Genomic DNA, 13,378 nt, shown 5'->3' on the forward strand with positions numbered 1-13,378 from the left:
TGCCATTCAAAAGAGAGGTGAGCGCAGACAGGTCTGTCGTCTCTCCGAGCCAAAAGTAAAGTGAGTTATTCACCAGTGTGTGTGAGGGGAAGGGGTAGTTAGCTACCCCTCCCTACCCCCCCGCTAACTAGCGGTGGGGTAGGAAACCCTCGTTAAAACTTTATGGCTCGTCATTCAGCTACGCCGAAGTAATTACCCCATGTAAATAGCGTGGGTTGTATTTCAGTTACGGAACAAAACAAAATTAGAGGGGGCACTCGGTAGAGCGCAGACCTCCGTCGCGACAGCTTATTTCTCGACCTTGACCTTAACATGTATTAATTAGCATGGATTTACATACAATCAAATATGAACAATGTCAAAAATGATGGCTGATTACATGAAATGGACAGTTTGCTTGACCATGACCTTCCAAAATTTAATAATTTCCAGCTTTTTACCTAACAGTTAATCCCTGCAAGTTTCATTACTCTACGATTAAAATTGTGGCTAGGATGCTGTTCATAAACAAACACAAACAGGGGATAAAACATAGCCTCCTTCCAACTTCATGGGCAGAGGTAATAACTACAGTGGGTACTTGATAGTGTATGTGTATGGGAGGATGACCTTACCCATGTAAAAACTTCTTGCAGCTTTAATTTACTAGACTGTCATGCAAATTCTCACAAAACGGTAAAAGTAGAGTACTTACTCGCGACTCGTGATTAGGTATGGTTAAAATAGGATCGCTGTCGTTTGTCACATAAGCAAGACTGAACTTCTTTTGTTTGACCCAGTGCTTGAACTGGGAGTCGACCTTGACACGCGGATGCAGGAGATGTTTAACAATTGCTTCATATTTCTGACGACTCAGGACCAGGCTACATCTGTTTGCAGCTTGTTCAAGGGCAAACTGTTGCATATGTTCTCGGTATCTTTTTTCCTCCTCGTCCATTCTGAAATAACACGAATGCTTTATAAATTGCAGAAATCTAATAACTTTTTTAAAAAATCATTTTTATTTTTCCTAACTATACAGACAAGAGTCTTTTAGAGGTTCTAAAAGCTACTCATGAATGGCAGAGGCCAGGGACAGTGACAATGCCACAGCTAACAGGACAATTCCCTAGACTAACCTTCTACACATATGATCAGCACCCAAGTCCCTGTCCACCCAAGCTAGGACCAGGGTAATAACTGCAGATGACTCAACAGGTAGACCTATAAGCTCCCCCAAAACCTCACAAGGATGATATTGTACTACTTAATTGCATTGGTAATATTACATGGCCAAATTTCATCCTTCGACAAGATGCTGTCAAACTTCTCGACTACCTTTGAAAGTTTGACGGCATCTTGTCAAAGGATGAAATTTGGCCATGTAATATTACCAATGCAATTAAGTAGTACAATATATTATGCCATTTATTATAAGGAATTTGAATCTGCATGATTATTTTACCTAATGTTGGGAGTTCTGGAACCAAAACCTGCCATATCTGGAGGGTCAAAGGTAATTTTATAGGAGTGAATTCCCTTTATAGGAAGGGGTAAACCTACCAAATAGTCCTCATAGGTAACCACACATGAATAAAGGATATACGGTACATACAGTAATCCACCTGGTCTCCTGCCCACACAGCACTCCAATCTTCCTTCTCTCCATGAGGTCAACCAGCTCTCGCCCTTTTCCAGTCATTGTCCCCACATTCAGAGTTGCTACTCTCATCCTCTCCTCAGATATTTTCCTCTGAGCTTGCCTCTTTAACCCAGCCACTGAGAGGGGCAAGCAGGCCTCAACTTGGTGCCGGTCCCAAGCCCGGGTAAATGGTGAGGGTTGGCGGCAGGAACGGCATCCGGCCATGAAAAATTAGCCAAAACAACTATGGTCAGTGAGTATAATCAGAATGAAATTAAAGCTAGGGCGTTCCCCCTAAGCGACGTGTTGGGACCTCGCCTGATCCCTCTGACAAATCGGCAAGGGCTACCCAGTCATGGGAGGGCTAGGTTAAAGAGACAAGCTCAGAGGAAAATATCTGAGGAGAGGATGAGAGTAGCAACTCTGAATGTGGGGACAATGACTGGAAAAGGGCGAGAGCTGGTTGACCTCATGGAGAGAAGGAAGATAGGAGTGCTGTGTGTGCAGGAGACCAGATGGATTACTGTAAGTACCGTATATCCTTTATTCATGTGTGGTTATCTATGAGGACTATTTGGTAGGTTTACCCCTTCCTTTAAAGGGAATTCACTTCTATAAAATTACCTTTGACCCTCCGCTTATGGCAGGTTTTGGTTCCAGAACTCCCAACATTAGGTAAAATAATCATGCAGATTCAAATTCCTTATAATAAATGGCATAATATATTGTACTACTTAATTGCATTGGTAATATCACATGGCCAAATTTCATCCTTTGACAAGATGCTGTAAAACTTCCAAAGGTAGTCGAGAAGTTTGGCAATAAAATGCTAAAAGATACCAAAAAACATACTGTACCTATGCTAAACTAAGTTCATCCTGAAGAGGGTCATAAGATGGTTCCCGAAGAACAATAAAGTGAAAGCCTTTTAACATCAAAGTCGATCAGCAACGAATGATTTGGTCTCCAACTGAGTGCTTACCCAAATATTCTAGGGAAGTCGAGCAAACTAGTGTACACAGATATAAATTTATAATTCATGATGAGTAAAACAATGTTTGAATTTTATTACAAATTCAGCTATTTCTCTAAATGGCATAAACTAAGCACCCTTCTTTAACATTTTCAACATATTTCTGTCGACACGATGCACTATCAAATAACTTGGACTGATCAAACATCACAATTAACAAATTAAACTACAAACTTTTAATATACTGTAATATGTTATTTTTATTAATAAAATAAATTTTTGAATATACTTACCCGGTGATTATATAAGCTGCAGCTCTGCTGCCCGACAGAAAAACTCTACATTCAAAATACGCCAGCGATCGCTATGCAGGTAGGGGGTGTACATCAACAGCGCCATCTGTCGAGCAGGTACTCAGTACTCAATGTAAACACAGAACCAATTTTCTCCTCGGTCCACTGGGTCTCTATTGGGGAGGAAGGGAGGGTCCTTTAATATATAATCACCGGGTAAGTATATTCAAAAATTTATTTTATTAATAAAAATAACATTTTTCAATATTAAACTTAGCCGGTGATTATATAAGCTGATTCACACCCAGGGGGGTGGGTAGAGACCAGCATTACTTGTTTACATTATAATGAGCTAAGTATTTTGTATTTCATTTTAGCAGTTATTCAAAATAACAAACATAAATTAATAAGTACCTGGTAAGGAAGTCGACTTGAACAATTACTCTGCCTTTTTAAGTACGTCTTCCTTACTGAGCCTCGCGATCCTCTTAGGATGCTGAGCGACTCCTAGGAGCAGAAGTATCAAGGGTTGCCACCCATACTAAAGGACCTCATCAAAACCTCTAATCTAGGCGCTTCTCAAGAAAAGAATTTGACCACCCGCCAAATCAAGTAGGATGCGAAAGGCTTCTTAGCCTTCCGGACAACCCAAAAACAATAATAAAACATTTCAAGAGAAAGATTAAAAAGGTTATGGAATTAGGGAATTGTAGTGGTTGAGCCTTCACCCACTACTGCACTCGTTGCTACGAATGGTCCCAGAGTGTAGCAGTTCTCGTAAAGAGACTGGACATTCTTAAGATAAAAAGACGCGAACACTGACTTGCTTTTCCAATAGGTTGCGTCGATTATACTTTGCAGAGATCTATTTTGTTTAAAGGCCACGGAAGTTGCGACAGCTCTAACTTCGTGTGTCCTTACCTTCAGCAAAGCTTGGTCTTCCTCATTCAGATGGGAATGAGCTTCTCGTATTAACAGTCTGATAAAATAGGATAAAGCATTCTTTGACATAGGCAAAGATGGTTTCTTAACTGAACACCATAAAGCTTCAGACGGGCCTCGTAAAGGTTAAGTTCGTTTTAAATAGAACTTAAGAGCTCTTACAGGACATAAGACTCTTTCTAGTTCATTTCCAACCATACGATAAGTTTGGAATATCGAACGATATTGGCCAAGGCCGAGAAGGCAGCTCGTTTTTGGCTAGAAAACCAAGTTGTAGAACATGTAGCCGTTTCGGATGAGAATCCGATGTTCTTGCTGAAGGCATGAATCTCACTGACTCTTTTAGCTGTGGTTAAGCATACCAGGATAAGAGTCTATAAGGTGAGATCTTTCAGGGAGGCTGATTGTAGCGGTTCGAACCTGTCTGACATAAGGAATCTTAGTACCACGTCTAAATTCCAACCAGGTGTAACCAAACGACGCTCCTTCGTGGTCTCAAAAGACTTAAGGAGGTCCTGTAGATCTTTATTGTTGGAAAGATCTAAGCCTCTGTGACGGAAGGCTGATGCCAACATGCTTCTGTAACCCTTGATAGTGGGAGCTGAAAGAGATCGTTCTTTCCTCAGATATAAGAGGAAGTCAGCTATTTGAGTTACAGAGGTACTGGTCGAGGATACGGATACTGACTTGCACCAGTTTCGGAAGATTTCCCACTTCGATTGGTAGACTCTAAGGGTGGATGTTCTCCTTGCTCTAGCAATCGCTCTGGCTGCCTCCTTCGAAAAGCCTCTAGCTCTCGAGAGTCTTTCGATAGTCTGAAGGCAGTCAGACGAAGAGCGTGGAGGCCTTGGTGTACCTTCTTTACGCGTGGCTGACGTAGAAGGTCCACCCTTAGGGGAAGTGTTCTGGGAACGTCTACTAGCCATCGAAGTACCTCGGTGAACCATTCTCTCGCGGGCCAGAGGGAAGCAACTAGCGTCAACCTTGTCCCTTCGTGAGAGGCGAACTTCTGCAGTACCTTGTTGACAATCTTGAACGGAGGGAATGCATATAGATCTAGATGTGACCAATCTAGTAGAAAGGCATCTATATGAACTGCTGCTGGGTCCGGGATTGGTGAGCAAAATATTGGGAGCCTCTTGGTCATCGAGGTTGCGAAGAGATCTATGGTTGGCTGGCCCCAGGTGGCCCAAAGTCTCTTGCATACATCCTTGTGGAGGGTCCATTCTGTTGGAATTATTTGTCCCTTCCGACTGAGACACTCTGCCATGACATTCAAGTTGCCTTGGATGAACCTCGTTACTAGTGAAATGTCTAGACCTTTTGACCAGGTGAGGAGGTCCCTTGCGATCTCGTACAACGTCAGTGAGTAGGTCCCTCCTTGCTTGGAGATGTACGCCAGAGCCGTGGTGTTGTCCGAGTTCACCTCCACCACTTTGCCTTGAAGGAGAGACCTGAAGCTTTTCCAGGTCAGACGTACTGCCAGTAGCTCCTTGCAGTTGAAATGCATTGTCCTTTGACTCGAGTTCCATAATCCCGAGCATTCCCGACCGTCTAATGTCGCACCCCAGCCTACGTCCGATGCGTCCGAGAAGAGAACGTGGTTGGGAGTCTGAACAGTCAGGGGAAGACCCTCTCTAAGATTGATATAGTCCTTTCACCAAGTCAGACAAGACTTTATCTTTCCGGAAACCGGGATCGAGACCGCTTCTAGCGTCTTGTCCTTTTTCCAGTGAAAAGCTAGATGGTATAGAAGAGGACGGAGGTGTAGTCTTCCTAGTGACACAAATTGATCCACGGATGACAGTGTCCCTACCAGACTCATCCACAGCCTGACTGAGCAGCGTTCCTTCTTCAGCATCTTCTGGATGGATAGCAGGGCTGGGGGCTGATCGTCTTGTTCAGCAACGTCCTCATCAGAGGGTTCCTCATCCGAAACTGATGAGGAAACGGCAACGGAGTGGGTAACGTCTGACTCGCTGAATCCGGTCGCACTGGTGGATGCGTGACGGAGCCGGACGCAATATCATGGAACTGCTGCACAGTCTTTGAACTGTCAACAACCATGGGTGCGCGAGGAAGTACAGCGTCAACCCGAAACTGTCTAGACCGTCTGGGTTGTGCAGTCAACACCCTACCGGGTTGCTGAGGTTGACGCACTGCGTCACAACAAGTCACCTCTGCTGGTTGTTGAACGTCCTGAACATCAACAACCACCTCCGAGCGTCGCTTAACGTCAACGTGCGACTGGCAACCCACACTGGGTCGCATCGGTGGAGGAACCACCTCAACTGGCAGACGTGAGTAGGTTACCTCAGCGTCAACAGGGCGCACAACCGACCGGTTGGAAGGTTGTTGGCCAGAAGGAGGAACCACCTCAACTGGCAGACGCGAGTAGGTTACCTCAGCGTCAACAGGGCGCACAACCGACCGGTTGGAAGGTTGTTGGCCAGAAGGAGGAACCACCTCAACTGGCAGACGCGAGTAGGTTATCTCAGCGTCAACAGGGCGCACAACCGACCGGTTGGAAGGTTGTTGGCCAGAAGGTTCTTCTCTGCATTTAAGTCCTCTATCAAGGACGCAAGCTTGGACTGCATGGCTTGCAGCAAAGCCCATTTAGGGTCTACGGGAGCAGGTGTGGCAACAGACGGGGTTAGCGACTGAGGCGGAACCGTTTACCATCCCTGAAAGGCTTGTTATGTGTGACATAATAGTACAGCAAAACTTCAAAGGCTTGACAAAAGCTGAGAAGTTGACCTGTAAACAACTTGGAGCGTCTCCTGGCTAGGCGCCAGGGCGAGTCTACCAGAATTGAGAAGTCTATCTGGGCAGAGGCATGAACTCCCAAGCCGAGAACTTCTCTCGTGTCATATCAGACTCTCGCTCTATAAGCCAGTTTAAAAGAAGGGAAATCAAAGGCTGTATCCCTAAAAACTCCTCCTGGTGCAAAAACCAGTCGCCTAGCCAACGTAACGCTCTCTAGGAGAGCGAGAGAGCACTAGCTTAAAAACAACGGCTTCGAAGTAGCTAGGCCTAGTGTAAGTTCTGACGTTTAGGCGAACGAGGAGCAGCAGTTACAAGATCCGGACGAAGATCCTAAAAAAAAATCATCATGATTTAATTAAAGTCCATAGGAGGCTAAGCAGCTTAAGGCTCCTCTCCATCTGACAGAGTCCTCAAGGGAATATCAGTAGGAGGGAGAACAGCAACTTCCTCATCTACAGGAACCTTGTCCGATAAAAGCTAGGTTACCTCAGTGAGTCTCTCACTGGAGCATTAGTAGCAGACCAGAAGGCAACGTCATGTAACTGCTTGACAGTCTGTGAACTGTCAACAACTGAACTGTCAACCACAACAGGTGCGTGAGGACGTACAGTGTTCACTCGAGACTGCTTTGACTGTCTAGACTGAGCAGTCAAAACAACTCTAGAATGCGGAGGTTGACGCACCGCGTCAAAACAAAACAACTTAGACTGTTGTTGTACCTCGCGAACATCAACGGAAGGTTCCGTGCGTCGCTGAACGTCAACATACGGCTGGCAGGGTACACTGGAACGCATGGGTGGCGGGACTCTCTCAGCTGGAGTGCGGCAGAAGGTCGCCTCAGCGTCCACAGGACGCACAACCGTGGTTGGTTGTAGGCTAGAGGTTGGTGTCAACCTTCTCCGCACGAAAGTCCTGCATCAATGACGTTAACTGAGACTGCATGGTCTGCAGCAAAGACCACTTAGGGTCTACAAGAGCAGGTGCGGCAACAGACGGTGTGACTGCCTGATGCGGTACCGCTTTGCCTCTCTTAGGAGGTGAGCAGTCGTCGGAAGACTGCAGCGAGTCCGAACTGACCCAGTGGCTACAACTGGGCCGTTGGACTTGCGCGGAAGGGACCGACTTGCGCTTAATAAGCCGCGAGACCTTGGTCCATGGTTTCTTACGAGAAACCTCTTCCGCAGACGAGAAATAAATGGGCTCTCTCGTCTTTGTGTGGGTGGGGCGATCTTGGGTAGATACGCCCGAAACCACGGAGGGAAAAACGTCTGTTCGTTGATCAAGGCCTCTCGAACCCATAAGTCGTTCGACATTACTTCTCCCCTGGGCTTGGGAGCTTGCAAGAGGTCCCGGACTAGGTGAACGACAGGCACGAACAGACGAACCCTCGGACGCAACACTGTAACACTTTGCGCATATCACTTTATCGATTTTCTGTTTTGCACTTATTTCACTGAAATCGAAACTTTTACTGATTTCTACCTGAAACACGCAATTCTACCCTTCATTAAAAGGTAGTAATTGCGAAATCAGTCGTATAATGCAGCTCATTAATACTAGCAAAAAACAGAAAACATATATAAAGATAAAAAATTCAGTGGCTGGGAAAGAGACTAAACACTAGTTCAAATAAACTACGTTTACAATCTCTCACCGCACATAGCCTGGGGACAAGAATAAAACCCTAGAAACGTTTTACCTTCCTCCCCGTACAGAGACTAGGGACGAGAGTAACACGAGAACAACGTTACCCGCTTGAACGGAACGTTTTCTCTCCTCTCTCTCCCTCCGTCTCTATCTCTCTCTATCTTTCTCTCTTGATTTCGCACCTAAGAGAAGAGCCCAATTATATATCGTCAAAAAAACATGTTATTTGACTAAAGGAAAAAACTGAAAGGTTTTCCAAATAAAAAGTTCCTTTAATTTAGAATTTAAAACATTTAAGCTAAGAAAGAATGAACAAAACGTCAGAATCGATTTACTCTTACTGCAAAGTGAAACCGTGATACACTCTCTCTCTATCGTAACGATAGAGCGCATGTTGAACGTCCTGAACGTCAACAACTGCGTAGTCTAAAAAACTAAACGTTAGTTCATCTTTGACAACAGTACGAAGACTATCAAAGAAATTCTTTCATAAAACATTAAATTTAAAAAGTTTTAAATTCTTTAAAGGCTAAATACGATATAACGGGCTCAACGTTGATTAACTTCGGTTCCAAGTTAGGACCGCCTACTATCAGGAAAGGTCGCATATAAACAAAACATAAAAATTTATTATTATATGTTTATAATAAATGGAAAGTTAATCGAAGAGGCCTAATAAAGGCGGAGAGATATAAAATATATAGATCTATAACGTGTAAGCAAAATTACTAAAAACCTAAACACACTTCCGTCTAAGGGAAGGGTCGGCCATTTAAAAGTGAAAGAGAGTCCATACTCTCTTTGTCACCATAATTAAATTTATCCAAAACGAGTTCAAGTTTTGAGATGAAGATAAAACACCTGCATAGCGAAAGCTCAAAACTAGAAATGTGTACTTCACCAAAATATGTGAAAACCAATCCAGTAAGCAACAGCGAATTTAGTAGGTCTTGCCGGTGGCACGACAGAGAGAAAATTGGTTCTGTGTTTACATTGAGTACTGAGTACCTGCTCGACAGATGGCGCTGTTGATGTACACCCCCTACCTGCATAGCGATCGCTGGCGTATTTTGAACGTAGAGTTTTTCTGTCGGGCAGCAGAGCTGCAGCTTATATAATCACCGGTTAAGTTTAATATTGAAAATTGTATTTTTCCTAGCTATACAAACCTGAGTCATTTAAAGGCCATTCATGAATGGCACTGAGCATGCTCGTGGTAGGTGATGGCGATCTGTTCAGATTTTTAAAATCAGGAACGAAAGATATGGGGACTAGATCCCAAGCAGAATGTGCTGGGGCCAAAGCCAAGAAATCACTTTCAGGTAGCGACTCATGTTCGCTATGCCACAAAGGCAACAAAACATCAACAAAAGTATCATTTATCAGAAAAGTATGAAAATCATGACCGTCGTCCTCGGTTACCGGAGTCACAGAGGACTTTAGTAAAGGAGGATCAAAGTGGGAGATATCATGTACCATAGAAAGGGACTTATGCTTCTTGTTCTCCAGGGAAGAAAACGAGGAAGGGGATCTATCCTTTACAGCCCACTTCTGCGATGTGCAAGATACCTCTCTCACTCAAAAGGTGGCCACTCCCGGCAATACTCACATGGAGATTCGTATGAACACTGCTTACCACACCGGTTTGGGCAAGAGGGATGTGGATCAAACTCGATCCGACTCATGAAGGTTTCACGTGGGTGCCCTTCAAGGCAAAGGCAAGTCAGCTAGTACTTGAAGATCCATCCATAATTATCAAAACACTGTAAAAATGACAAATTCGTAGGTAATTTGTATTTTTCCTAACTACTGTATACAAACCTTAGCTATTTAATATGGGTAATTACTTTCGGCGTAGCTGAAATCCCGAGCCATTAGAATTTTAACGAGGGTTTACTACCCCACCACTAGTTAAGGGGGGCTAGGGAGAGTAGCTTGCCACCCCCCCCCCCTCACACACACCTGTGCTGAGCTCACTTTGCTTAGAGGTAGGACTTCACGGGGGATAGGGCTGGCGGGCAAGTTTGATTAAATAGCTAAGGTATGTATAGTTAGGAAAAATACAAATTACCTACGAATTTGTCATTTGTTCCGTAACTGGAATACAAACCACGCTATTTAATATGGGTGACTCAACCCTTAGGAAGGGTGGTAAGTCCCGGCCAGTACTGGCTTTTGGCTTTGCCCGGGGACTCAGTATCTGAGTGTGTCAGCACTCAACAATAAGGAGTCCCTGCACCTCGCTAGCACCTTGCTATGGAAGGGCTGCGGCCTACTTAAGCTGTGTGTGAAGGTTTGAAGAGTGACTCGTCCTAGGAAGTTGATCTGAAGTCCTTTAGATGGAAACTTTAAGCTAGGACTCTCCTAATACCACCTCGTCAGGGTATGGGGACGTGACAGTATTAGCTTAATACTAGGAACACAAGGAAACATGGTTTACCTGCAGTGGTTTGAGGTCAGCTGTGCAGAGAACCCAGGATGCTACTTTCCCCAAGAGAGGGGAGGATGAAGAAAAGAATAAGGGCCAGACATACCTTTTCATTCATGCAGACTAAGACCGGGTAACAATGCCCTCAACCTTCTGCTCCTTGTCCATTAAGGAGCCTGAGGTTTAAACCAGCTGTTGTGCAGCCATCACAGGGCCAATAGAGAACGTATCGAGCCTCCTGTGGGTCACGTCTTCCAAGTAGTGGGCTGTGAAGGTCTTCTGACGCTTCCACACCCCTGCTTGTAGAACCTGCGTCACTGAGTTCTTTTTGAAGGCCAGGGACGTAGCTACGCCCTTGACATCATGTGCTCTAGGGCGACGTGAAGGAGGAGGGTCAGGATTCAGGGATAGATGGATTACCTTACAAATCCATGCCGAGATGGTATTCTTGGTAACACTCCTCTTTGTCCTCCCAGTGCTCACAAACAATGCCTGCACTTGGGGACGAACTGCAGCCGTTCTTTTGAGATATAGCATCAGACTCCTTACTGGGCACAGTAGGAGATGGTCTGGGTCATCTATTACAGAACGAAGACTCGAAACCTGAAAAGAGTCGAACCGAGGGTCCGGCACTCCCGGATTCTTAGCAACAAACTCTCTGACGAATCTGAACGTTACCTCCCCCCATCCCCTTGAATGGGCGATGTCATACGAGAGACCATGAAGTTCACTGACTCGCTTGGCCGAGGCCAAAGCTAGTTAGGAACACTGTCTTCCAAGTTAGGTGGCGGTCTGAAGCCTGGCGTAATGGTTCGTAGGAAGGTCTCCTAAGAGACCTGAGAACTCGAACCACGTTCCATGGAGGAGGTTTCACTTCCGACTGAGGGCAGGTAAGTTCATAACTTCGTATGAGTAGGGAAAGTTCCAGCGAAGAAGAAATGTCCACTCCTTTGAGCCTGAAGGCTAGACTTAAGGCTGAGCGATAGCCTTTCACTGCCGAGACTGAAAGGCGTATTTCTTCTCGCAAATACACAAAAAACTCCGCTATTGCTAGAATACAGTAGTGGCATCGAGTGGAGAGATACCCCTTCCACGACACCAACCAAAGAAAACTCTCCACTTTGCCTGGTAGACCCCTGCGGATGACCTTCGCAGGTGTCCAGACATCCTGTTCACAACCTGTTGCGAAAATCCTCTCTCTGCGAGAAGATGCTGGTTAGTCTCCAGGCGTGAAGTCGAAGCGAAGTTATGGCTTTGTGAAAGATGTTGGCGTGTAGTTGTTTGAGTAGCTCGTGTCGTGGAGGGAGTTCTCTCGGAAGTTCCGTTAGGAGTTGCAGAAGGTCTGGAAACCATTCCGCGTGATGCCATAGCGGAGCTATCAGGGTCATCGAAAGATTGACCGATATTCTGGTCTTGTTGAGTACCCTCCTCATCAGACAGAACGGGGGAAAGGCGTATACGTCGATGTTGTCCCACCGTTGTTGGAAGGCATCTTGCCACAGTGCCTTGGGATCTGGGACTGGGGAGCAGTACAGCGGGAGCTTGAAGTTCAGCGCTGTAGCGAACAGATCCACAGTCGGGGAACTCCACAAAGTCAGGACTTTGTTGGCTTCTAGATGATCCAAAGACCACTCGGTACTCACTATCTGAGACGCTCTGCTCAGACTGTCGGCGAGCACATTCCTCTTGCCTGGAATGAAGCGAGCCGATAGTGGAATCGAGTGGACTTCGGTCCATCTCAGTATCTCTACTGCGAGATGGGATAGCTGCTCTGAAAAGGTACCTCCCTGCTTGTTGATGTAAGCCACTACTGTGGTGTTGTCGCTCATCACCACCACAGAGTGACCCGCCAGGTATTGTTGGAACTGTTGAAGGGCCAGGAATACGGCCTTCATTTCTAGCAGATTTATATGGAGGCACTTTTCTGATTCTGACCACAGGCCTGAGGTCCTGTGGTGCAGAACGTGGGTTCCCCACCCTTTCTTTGTGGCGTCCGAAAACAGCATCAAATCTGGGGGGAGGAAGAGAAGATCCACTCCCCTTCGTAGGTTCTCGTCTGTCACCCACCACTGTAGATCCGTCCGTTCCGCAGGACCCATAGGGATCACGACGTCCGGGGAATCGTGTCCTTGATTCCACCGGGACTTGAGTCGCCACTGCAGAGATCTCATTCTGAGGCGACCGTTGGGAACTAGACGGGCCAGGGATGAGAGATGACCGAGGAGACATAACCACGATTGGGCTGGGAGTTCTACTCGTCTGAGGAAAGGACTCGCACCCCTCCTCAGCCTTGTTATACTGTCGTCTGATGGGAAGGCTTTGTGGAGATTGGTGTCTATGATCATGCCTAGATATACCAGTCTTTGAGTAGGAAGCAGAGAAGACTTCTCGAGATTTACCATGATCCCCAGATCTTGGCAAAGTCCCAGAAGTTTGTCTCGGTGTCGAAGAAGGGTCGACTCCGAGTCTGCTAAGATCAGCCAGTCGTCCAGATAACGGAGGAGACGGATGCCGATCCTGTGTGCCCACGATGATATCAGGGTGAACACTGGTGAAAACCTGAGGTGCTGTGGAGAGACCGAAACACAGCACCTTGAACTGGTAGATCTTGTTGTCTAGGCTGAATCTTAAGTACTTCCTTGAAGACGGATGGACTGGGATCTGGAAGTACGCGTCCTTCAGATCCAGTGTATACATGAAGTCTTGTG

At 45.8% G+C, this 13,378-nt stretch overlaps 1 protein-coding gene across 4 annotated transcripts in view; it reads right to left on the minus strand.

Annotated features, from left to right (window-relative positions):
• LOC137621186 (uncharacterized) overlaps positions 1 to 13,378 on the minus strand; it is a 67,299-nt gene that overhangs the window by 40,269 nt on the left and 13,652 nt on the right. For all 4 annotated transcript variants that reach the window (XM_068351597.1, XM_068351600.1, XM_068351599.1 and 1 more), the window contains exon 3: positions 695 to 938. In XM_068351597.1, the coding sequence (XP_068207698.1) occupies positions 695 to 938 (244 nt within the window). The remainder of the gene's footprint in view (positions 1 to 694; positions 939 to 13,378) is intronic.

The sequence above is a fragment of the Palaemon carinicauda genome, chromosome 27, assembly GCF_036898095.1.
Source record: "Palaemon carinicauda isolate YSFRI2023 chromosome 27, ASM3689809v2, whole genome shotgun sequence".
Classification (NCBI taxonomy): domain Eukaryota; kingdom Metazoa; phylum Arthropoda; class Malacostraca; order Decapoda; family Palaemonidae; genus Palaemon; species Palaemon carinicauda.